At 38.6% G+C, this 11,241-nt stretch overlaps 1 protein-coding gene across 4 annotated transcripts in view; it reads left to right on the top strand.

Annotated features, from left to right (window-relative positions):
* SUMO2 (small ubiquitin-like modifier 2) overlaps positions 1–10,706 on the top strand; it is a 16,364-nt gene extending 5,658 nt beyond the window's left edge. For 2 of the 4 annotated variants that reach the window (XM_023744762.1, XM_023744764.1), the window contains exons 3-5: positions 1,212–1,343; positions 6,879–6,950; positions 10,049–10,706. In XM_023744762.1, the coding sequence (XP_023600530.1) occupies positions 1,212–1,343; positions 6,879–6,950; positions 10,049–10,111 (267 nt within the window). In that variant the 3' untranslated portion in view covers positions 10,112–10,706. Of the gene's footprint in view, positions 1–45; positions 102–1,211; positions 1,344–6,878; positions 6,951–10,048 lie in introns of those variants that run through there. The other 2 variants (XM_023744766.1, XM_023744765.1) reach the window with 2 other exon arrangements.
* The last annotated feature ends 535 nt before the right edge of the window (positions 10,707–11,241 follow it).

The following is an 11,241-nucleotide window of genomic DNA, read 5'->3' as shown; positions in this document are numbered from 1 at the left end:
GCCGCCTCCGCGGTGGCGGGGAGTTAGTGGGACCGGGACTTCCCCCCACAGGGATGAGCAGCGCGGGGTTTGGGGACCGTGCCTCGGGCCGCCGTGGCCCGGTGAGGGCTCGGGAGGAATCAATGGGTTGCCGATGGGTCGGAAGCCGGATGGCGGTCGGGCGGTCGTGAGGGGCTGGGGATTCCCGGGGAGTGTTTCCCATTTTAATGGCTTCGGGTCCCAGTAGTAGTGGTGGGGGTGGGGGGATGGGCAGGGGCTTTTCCTTGGGTGTGAGATGACCCCTAACCTGCGGGGACCATGTGGTTTCGAGAAGTTGGGGTCGATGTTCGTGCAGAGACTTCCTAGGGCTTAACTTTCGAAGGCGGGTTTTGAGGCACCAAGGAGGCTCTTCCCGTGAGGACCGGGCGCACGCGTCCACCTGGCGCACGGGGCTCCTGTTCGGTTTGTCTGGTTTGTGACCCCCCCCCCCCCCCGTTCCTCTCTGAAGTGATTCAGGGGCCACAGAGTTCTTTCTGCACTTGATGTGGGTGAACTTCAGATTAGGTGGAAATCTGCGAGGAAGACTTGGGATAAACTTCATTTGACTCATGTCAACAAAGGGGAGGGGAGAAGAAGCTCTTCACTAAAAATAAACAAAATGAAGCTGCAAATAGAGGCGAACGTTAATGGTGGTTCTGAGTTATTGCCGCTGCTTCAGAATCAGGATGTTCCTCGATTAGCTTTGTTCATGGAACTTGAGATTTAAGTCATAAAATCGAGTTCGGTAACTTCAACAAGAGAACTGTAATGAGTTTTGAGTTGCAAGCTCGAGGTTTGTTCCCCTGCATCTGTACTTTGAAAAGGGAAAGGACGCTCATTTTTAACTTTTTAAAGGAAAAGATAGATTTTGAAAGTGACCAAATAGACCATTTTAGGCAATTGAAGAGAGCACTGTAGTGAATTGAGTGGGACTCATCCTTAAAAATTGATTGTTGCCACTGATAGTATTGCATGAGGCTTCTTTTCTGTTTCTGTGGCAGACAGCTATTTAATGTCACCTCAGGGTTTCTCATTTTTTCAGATTGATTTCAGCGGCTGAAAACAGCTGTATGCTCTCTTATCATACAGAATGAGAAACCTGTTGATTTCTGAAGCAACTTGGGCTGCAGCTGCTTTAAAAGGTGTTTGTTTTTCACATTTTCCAAATTATACCTTTATTTTTCTTTCAACAGGAAGGAGTCAAGACTGAGAACAACGATCATATTAATTTGAAGGTGGCGGGGCAGGATGGTTCTGTGGTGCAGTTTAAGATTAAGAGGCATACACCACTTAGTAAACTAATGAAAGCCTATTGTGAACGACAGGTGAGGAACTGACATGAGCACTTTACTGAATAAAACTTATTTAAATAAAAAAAACCTTATTTTCATGAGAATAGAGACTAGACTAGCATAATAAGTAGACTGACTTTGCTAGAATGAATATGCACTTATGTATTTGACATATCAGTTTTATCATACACTTGGACTTGGTATGTTGATTCTTCATGAAAACCCTAGGATGGGTTGGTTAATGTATGACTAGAGTCTAGTCCTGTACCACAAATGCATCAAATTATACTCACAACATGTGGTTTGTTTCCAAGGTGATATAAGAAAATAAGAATGAACATAGTAAAATTTCTTGTCAGGCTCTTTTTTTATCCATTTCAGATATGTCTTATGTCAAAACTATTTTGACCAGTTTGGAAATACAATTAAATGGGAGTTTAATTTAAAAAAAAAAAGTGAGTTTAAGGACATTGCAATTTTCCTGAAGTGTGTAAAATTTTAATATGCCCTTTTTACACTAAAAGTGGATGTCAAGAAATTTAATCTGCCCTAGCCGGTTTGGCTCAGTGAATAGAGTGTCGGTCTGCGGACTGAAGAGTCCCAGGTTCGATTCCAGTCAAGGGCACATGCCCCTGTTGCAGGCTCGATCCCCAGTAGGGGGCGTGCAGGAGGCAGCCGATCAATGATTCTCATTGATGTTTCTAGGTCTCTCTCCCTCTCCCTTCATCTCTGAAATCAATAAAGAAATATATATTTTAAAAAAATTTAACCTGAGCCAAGCATAAACATTTTTATATTCTAAAGACATTTGCATTTTACTTAGATAATAGTAAATAGACATCAAGGAGAGGAAGTAGAAATATATAGATGCTGGGAAGTAAATGTAAGCTGTAAGACAAAGAAGCTTCCCTTTGTGATGAGTCTAACAATACAAAGGCAACTTTAAAAGTGACTTTTGCAAGTATAACAAAAACTCTAGTACCTACATAAGTTAAATACAACAGTGACTTCACAGAAGTACTTTTTTAAAATTTTTATTTCTTGATTTTAGAGAGACAGGAAGTGGTGGGAGAGAGAAACATAGATTTGTTGTCCCACTTATAGATGCATTTATCGGTTTGGCGCTTGTATGTTCCCTGACCAGGAATCGAACGCACAACCTTGGCGTATCGGTGACACTCTAACCAACAGCTATCCGGCCAGGGCCTCAGTATACTCTTATTTGAAGAATTTTGGTGAAATTCCCCTTTCAGTTAGTGAATATGTACTTATTAATTGTGCTAAAGATTTTTTTGCACTGGCACCTTTCATATTTGAAAACTAGTTCCCCTTCAGGTTACAGGGGAGTTTTGTTGTTGTTTTTTTCAGAGGAAGGGAGAGGGAGAGAGAGATAGAAACATCAATGATGAGAGAGAACCATTGATGGGCTGCCTCCTGCACGCCCCCTACTGGGGATCGAGCCCTCAACCCGGGCATGTGCCCTTGACCGGAATTGAACCTGAGACCCCTCAGTCTGCAGGCCGACGCTCTATCCACTGAGCCAAACCAGCTAGGGCATACAGGGGAATTTTTAAAGCTAATCATTTTGTATAAGTTTTATGTAGCCAAACCTTATACAGAACAGAAACTCATGCTTAGATTTGGTGGTTTTCAACAAAATTCTCTGTATCTTCAGTTTTCTCTAATTACTACTAAATTTTAGCTTTTTAACATTATTATTGATTTTTAGAAAGGAATGGAGAGAGAAATACTAATTTATTGTTCCACTTACTTATGCATTCATTGGTCAATTCATGTATATTCTCTGACTGGGGATCCAACCTGCATCCTTGGTGTATAGGGACAACATTGTAACCAACTGAGTAACGGCCAGGGCTAAATTTTATTCATTTTTATTTTTTAATTGACTTTAGAGAGCTAGGAAGGAGAGGGCTAGAGAGGTAGAAACATTGCTGAGATACTGCCTCTAGCATGCTCCCTACTGAGGATCGAACCTGCAACCCGGGCGTGTGCCCTGACCAGGAATCAAACCTCAACTTCTGGTTCATAGGTCAACACTCAACCACCAAGCCACACCAGCCTGGCTGACTCCCTGCTTTTTAAGTGTGGGTCAGACTCAAAAGACTAAGAATTGGCAGTTGAAAATTCTTGACCAAGGATTTCCTGTAAAGATTAATTGAATGTGCATATTTACTTTGTAATGAACTCACTTGATATCTTGACTCTGGAGTTTCAGTGGATGTATAATGGGCATCTCAAACTGAACATCCAAAAGAGGACTCTTGATTTTACTTCTAGAAATCTTTTTCTCTGGTGTCCCCACTAAGTAAACAGCAATATTCAACATCTAGTTGTGAGGTCAAAACCTTGGGGTCATCATTTATTTTTACTAATTTCAGAGAGGAAGGGAGAAGGAGAGATAGAAACATAAATGAGAGAGAATCATTGATCGACTGCCTCCTGCATGCCCCACACTTGGGATTGAGCCCGAAATCCAGGCATGTGCCTTAACGGGGAATTGAACTGTGACCTCCTGGGTCATAGGTTGATTGATGCTCAACCACTGTGCTATCCCAGCTGGGCCTTAGGGTCATATTTGATGATGCTTCCTAACTCATAAGCCATCAGCAAATTCTCTTCTCTAACTAAACCTTTGCTGTCCAATACAGTACTCACAAACCACATGTAACTATTTACCACTTGAAATGTGGCTACTCCAAGTTGAGATGTGCGGTAATATGCAATATATATAGCAGGTCTGGAAACTCAGTATGAAAAGTAAAGTAGCTTAGTTTTTAAAATGTTGAATACATATTGAAATAGTATTTTGAATTAAAAATTTTTTTTTTCTAAAAATATTTTATTGATTTCTTACAGAGAGGAAGGGAGAGGGATAAAGAGTTAGAAACATCGATGAGAGAGAAACACCGATCAGCTGCCTCCTGCACACTCCCTACTGGGGATGTGCCCGCAACCAAGGCACATGCCCTTGACCGGAATCGAACCTGGGACCCTTGAGTCCACAGGCCGACACTTTATCCACTGAGCCAAACCGGTTAGGGCTAAAATATTTTATTAAAATTTTATCTTTTTCAAGTGGCAACTAGAAAATTTAAAAATACATATGTGGCTCACATTATATTTCTGTTGGCTATTGCTGAGCCCTCAGCCATTTTATTCCAGTCTTGCTAAGTTATTTCCTTGGAGATTCTCTGATTAATTCAAAGAGCTTCTTTTTCCGGCATTCAGTCCTCTCATTCAGTTTGATATTTTTCATTGATCGATGTCTATATTTGTCTCTCCACTGAAATGCAAGCTCCATGAGCATAGGGCCTTTTTGATCACTATTTCTCTAGAGCCTAGAGTCCAATACCTGGCATATCAAATATGTTATAGAGAGCATTCAATGTAGTATTTCCAGAGGTTGGTTCCTACATAAGTAGTTCATTCACATGTAGAATTAGAGTTTGCCTACTTTATGTCAGCCACATAGTCTTCAGCTAACTGATTGAGAGCATATTTCCCACTGTAGTGTGGATTTACCCTACAGATTATTTCATGGAGTGTCAGGTGGTTTCAGAGGGCACAGGTTTATTGGTTTAGTTCAATTCATTTTTGTGAGATGAGAAAATGGACCCAAAGAGATAAGCTTATACAACTCTTCAGGCACAACTCTAAAGCTCAGGGATGAGATTTATTCAGAAGAGGAGCTCAAGTACTGGTTTAATGTAAATTCCTTGTTTGAATTTACATGGCTTATGGAATCTTAAAGACAAGTTTTCTGAATTTTGGACTTTTGCTCTATAGCAAAATCTTTTATTGATAAAAGCATATAGCCTTAGCCAGTTTGGTTTAGTAGATAGTGTTGGCCTGCCGACTGAAGGGTCCTGGGCACATACCTGGTTTGTGGGCTTAATCCCCAGTGGGGGGGCATGCAGGAGGCAGCCAATCAGTGATTCTCATCTTTGATGTTTCTATCTCTCCCTCGCCCTTCCTCTCTGAAATCAATGAAAATATATTTAACCCTTTGAGTGCCAACCAATATCCTAGGAACTATGCTAAAATTGCCAAGGCATTTTTGCTGATTTTACAGCAGTTTAGGAAAAAAATTATGAATCGCAAGTAAATGAAGTTACATATTCAAAAACTTAAGGAAACCTTTACTACATTTGTTTTCATCTTTGACATATATTGTTTGCTGATTGTAGTATAAAATACTAGTAGAAAAAAAAATTGCAGGAGGGGCGCGATAGCGCTCCCGGCACTTTTGGCGAAAGACAGGAGGAGCGCGATTGCACTCCCCGGCACTCGAGGGGTTAAGAAAGAAAAAAAAGAAAAGTATATAAACAGGTGGCAATAAAGGAATAGTCCTGGCTGGGTGGTTCAGTTGGTTGAAGTATCTTCCCTTACACCAAAAGGTTTTGGGTTCAGTCCCTGGTCGGGGCACATACGGATGTTTCTCACATTGATGTTTCTGTCTAAAATCAATAAAAATCCTCTGGTGAAGATTAAAAAAAAAGGAATATAGTTTGCTTATTTTCTGTCCCTGCCTTTCCCCCCTCTTATTTTGAATGGCTGCACCATTGTCTTTACGACCTTACTCATGGATGTAGTGAAGGAAGAACCCAGCATATAGAAGGTGCTTAATATTTTGTTGAAGCACAGTCTTCAGTGGAGTGTTTTTAAATATGTAAAACTTGGTAATTAATGCTTGGCATTGAATTCTTGGTTCCTTTTGTAATTGCTAATTAAAATTAAAAGTCATGAGGAATTTCACCTACCTGATGGAGGATTGCTTGTATTCAAGACAAGGGCAAGGGCTAGTCTGTAAGTGGTATGTATTTACACTCAGTAAATTGGAGTGTCATCCTGTCCCAGTGGGAAGCAGCCTTATAGATGTTTGTCTCTACCTCTCCTTTTTTTTCCCTTCCTCTCTAAAAAACCCCAAAGGTCAATATAAACATCCTCAGGTGAGGATTTAAAATATATTCATTGAAGTATGGCTTTTGTGTAACAATTATAATTTATAATTTGAGCATGATATTGGAGTGACTTTGTAAGATGCTTTCTAGAAAGCTATCTTTCAAGTTAATATATTTATGCCATACCTCCAAAGATACTTTATTTTTCTATCTTGTCTTCATTTGGCTGCAGTTATCAACAGCTTTGATGCTTTGCTCCTTTCCCCCTTTTCCCACTCCTGTTTCAGGAAGGTAATGCTTGATCTCTTTAACATGCACTGAGGAATATTGCTGTGTGCATCGGTTACTTCAAATTTCCTTTCAGTATCTTATTTAAATGCAGTTTAACTCAAAGTATGATCTATTCAAGGTCGGATTAGCTATGGTCTCAAAAGCAGTGCAGCTTTTTTTAAAAGAAGACCTTTTAAAAACTTTTCCAAAGAAAATCAAACATAGTTTAAAGAAAGTGAAAGTCACCCCAAATCTTTTTACTCATAGAAACATTGGTAGCAAATGTATTCATGTCTCATTTAACACATTTGTGGCTAAATATGCATATAGTTTTATTATTGTTTGCAGTAAGATGCTTTTAAACTCTCTTATACAGGGTTTGTCAATGAGGCAGATCAGATTCCGATTTGACGGGCAGCCAATCAATGAAACAGACACACCTGCACAGGTAAAAATCTCTGTTAACTAGAAAAATCAATGTTTTTTTGGTAATTTGCTTAACAGCTTTATTTATGAACTTTTAGATGTTGAAATATAGTTCTTTATCACAATTCAAAGCTATGTAAAAGATGATCAAGGGGGAACAGAAAGAAAAAAAAATAGGAATAGATTGAGGAAATGCCACTGGTTTTAAAATATCTGGTTATCACTCAGTAAAACTAATAGGTCATTTAGTTACTTTAACCCATTTCTTTCTTATTGTCATTTTCTTCAGAATGTTTATTGATTTCAGAGAGTAAGAGAGAGGGGGAGAAAGATGGAAACATCAATGAGAGAGAATCATTGAATAGACTGCCTCCTGCTTGCCCCACTCTGGGGATCAAGCCCGCAACCTGGACATGTGCCCTGACTGGGAATCGAACTGTTACCTCCTGGTTCATAGGTTGACCTTCAACCACTGAGCCATACCTGCAGGACAACTGCAAGTCTCTTGATAGCTTAGTTTGAGAGTGGGGGCTGACAACAGGTGGCTTTCCAGACCCTCACTACAGAATGTGATGCTGCCCTGGCCCACGTGGCTCAGTGATTAGAGTGTTGGCCCCGTGAAGGGCATGTACCTTGGATGCAGGTTCCATCCTGCATCCCCGCCCAGTGTGTGGGAGGCAACCAGTCAATGTAACAGATGTATCTATATCTCTCTCTCCCCCTCTCTCTCTTCTCTCCCTCCCTCCCTCCCTCTCTCTCTCCCTCCTCTTTCTTCCCCCTCCAGTCGCTCCCTCCCTCTCCCCCAACCCCTTCCACTCTAAAAATCAATGGAAAAAAATGTCCTCAGGTGGGGATTAACAACAACAAAAAAAGGTCATGCTGTCTGATCCCTGTATCTCTTTACCTATCAGGGCAGTTGGTCTGTCACATTGTAAGAAGCTCTTTGTTTCTTTTTACCTTTTCAAGTTCCAGTTAAGAATTCCACTTTGAATATTTTTGAAATTTTTTATCATGCCATAAAAACCAGAAAGTGATAAATATGGTGTGAGTGAAGCAGCACATCAAGATTGTGGCTTCCTTGATAATCTTCAAAAAAAATTGACTTATCTATGAGTTATACTTGAGAAGATTTTGAATAAATTCCGTTGGTGAGTCTCTAAGAAGCAGTTATAGTCCATAACCACAAGGTGGAGCTGAATTCTCTTTAAATATATATTTTTTTTATTGATTTCCGAGAGGAAGAGAGAGAGAAACATCAATGATGAGAGAGAATCATTGATCACCTGCCTCCTGCACGCCCCCTACTGGGGATTGAGCCTGAAACCTGGGCATGTGCCTTTTACCGAAATTGAACCCCAGGACCCTTCATTCCACAGGCCGACATTCTATCCACTGAACCAAACAGGCTAGGGCGAGCTAAATTCTCTTGATGAAAGAGAAAAAGCTCTTTTATCTTTTAAAAGCATTTAAAGTTTCACTATAAAATTTAAAATGCCAATAATTTTGTTACAGTAGATAGGCTGAAGACCTGTTTGGTTGTGTGTGGGGTTTTTTGTCTTATTTTGTGGTTTTGTTGTGGTTGTGTGTTTTTTTTTTGCATCCCTGGGTGGGCCTGAATTGATGTTTTTAAAAGAATAAAAAGAATTCATTTAGCAAAACTCTGATGATTAGAATGTATTTTCTGTCTCCCTCACCCCCCACCAGAAAATAGTTCTAAGGCTTGTCTACCATGCTAGTTGCAAATACTAAACTGTGAGGAGGATTTTTCAGACCTGCATTACAAAATCTTCAAATGAATTTAGAATTGAATTCATTTTAGAATGAAATTGACTTGTTTTAGAATTGTTTTCCCAATATTAAATAGAAGACTTGTAATAAATCAAAAAATCTTATCAACCAATTTTAATAGCAGTATAATTATGTGCCCATCATTCTGTTAAATACTTGCTTCAACTCATTTCATTCTCATAACTGAATGCTATGCCTTTTTACAAAAAGGGAATTGAGACGCAGTTATTAATATTTTAATGCCTTAGCTCTACTTTGAGTATATTTGAACTTTGTTAGAAACAGTTCTGTTTCTTGTCTTTAGGTGCTCAAGATTGTTTTATTTTCAAAATTACCAGTTTTTAGAAAGAAATTTTTAAGGGTAATTGTCAGCATAATAAACTGTTACAAAGATTATTTACTTGACAGCAGGGGTGGGGAACATACAGCTGGAGAAATCATTTGGTCTGGCCCTGCCAAGGCATTAGGGGTGAGTCAATTAAATGTTTGACCAAACAGAGCAGGCTAATTTTTAAGTTGATAATTTTATATGGCCTGAGAATGATGTTATAAATATCCAAATGGCCCTTGGCAGAAAAAAGATTCCCCACTCCTGCAGTTTACAGTGTTGCCATATGTACCAAAACCTTCCTATTATCAACATGGTTGTTTTGTGTATAACGTATGGGTAGTAAAACTTGCAAACTTAATTTGTGAATAGCATTTTAAAATTGAAATTAACTTAACAACAACACAAGTTTCTTCTTGCCCGATCCCTTTCCTTACTGCATAGAGGCAACCACTGTTTTGTGCATAGGCAAGGATACATTCATGTGCACGCACACACACACTTAAAAACACAAATGTTGCCTAGTTTTTAAATGTTGTTTTTAGTATTCTAGGGGTATTTAGTATTCTAGGGATATTTCTACTTCTGCACATGTAAATTTGCTTATTCTTTAATAGTTATGTGGTATTTCATTATGAATGTATAGTATTTCTTTGGGTTTCTGTTGATACTTAGGTTATTTCCAGTCTTGCTCTTCTAAACAACATAGTGAGATTCTTTACATGCATCACTCTTATTTTCAGTGATCGAAGGAGATGATTTAACTCATAGATATGTTCAGTTTTTAACTTAAAAGCTAAGTTCTCTAATATAATCTTCATTAAAAAAGGAATACCAAGTGAAAAATTACTAAAACCTAAGGCTGGGATGCTAACTAAGTTAGTGTCTTGGATGTCTAAAATAACCAACACTAGAAGTGGGTGAAACTTGTGCAGTTTTTCAGGATATTCAGGTCTGATAGTTATAAATTTTAACTATCAATGGCTTTCTTTCCTTTATGCTAGTTGGAAATGGAGGATGAAGATACCATTGATGTGTTCCAGCAGCAGACGGGAGGGGTCTACTAAAAAGGGAGCCTGCTGCTGTACTCCAGACTCTGTTCCTCCAGACCAAGAAGACATTCTCAATTAGAAAACTGCAATTTGGTTTCAACACATCTGACTACTACAGTATAGTTTTCTCTATTCTTTCATTTTCCCCTCCCCCATTCTTTTATTGTACATAAAGTAACGGATGTATGTGCACAAGCATTTGCATTTTTTTTTTTTAACTAAATGGCCAATGGTATGTTTTGATCTACATCAAATGGAGATGGGATGGGGAAAAAATACTGGTTCTGTGAAAACACCCCCTTTCTCCATTAGTGGCATGCTCATCCAGCTCTTATCTTTATATTCCAGTAAGTTATTTTGCTCTCACTGTTTAACAAAAAAAGAACAACATAAAAATTCTTGCATACCTTGTTTGATTGGAGAATTTTAATGTTTTTCATTTATCATTGTAAAACCAAGGACAATTTTATAACTTTTTTGTACGTAGCTGTTACATGTAGGGCAATCTGTCTTTAAGTAGGGATAAATTACTCTAAAAAAATGAATCCTAGATAGTTTTCCCTTCAAGTCAAGTGTCTTGTTGTTTAAATAAACTTCTTGTTTAAAATGAGCTGTTCTCTTTATTCTGAGGAATATTAAATAAGAAAATTGAAGTTTAGGATACCAATAGGCCTGCTAGAAGTAACATTTAAAGGAAGAAATAGAACTTTTTATTTCTGACAGACTAATGCAAAACAAAGAGTAACAAAGTTATATAAATGACTATCAACGGATGTTCCAGCCTCCTCTTTGTTCAGAAAGCTTAGGTCCAAATATGCAACTTTAGTAGCAAAAAAAAAAAAATAGGTCATACTATGTGGATTTACTCTCAAGCATTCTTTTCTGTAAACCATTACCTGAGGCCTTAGTAAATGCAGCTAGGAAAAAGGTTCTGGTTTAGCTAACTGCTGATAAGTCACTTAATTCTCTAGCTTTCACTTTGGTGAGTAATCCCTAACCTAAAATAGAATCAAATCTGTTTCTTATTTAAGGATGTTGAAGGACAGAAAATGTTTATCTACATATATTTCTTTTAGCATTAAATATATAGGTCACTACTGTCTTCAAATGTATGGGGAAAGATCACGTCTGTAGAACCAATAAAC

Source organism: Myotis lucifugus, unplaced genomic scaffold (assembly GCF_000147115.1).
Source record: "Myotis lucifugus unplaced genomic scaffold, Myoluc2.0 scaffold_485, whole genome shotgun sequence".
Taxonomy (NCBI): Eukaryota; Metazoa; Chordata; class Mammalia; order Chiroptera; family Vespertilionidae; genus Myotis; species Myotis lucifugus.
This window is presented reverse-complemented; position numbering and strand designations above follow the sequence as displayed.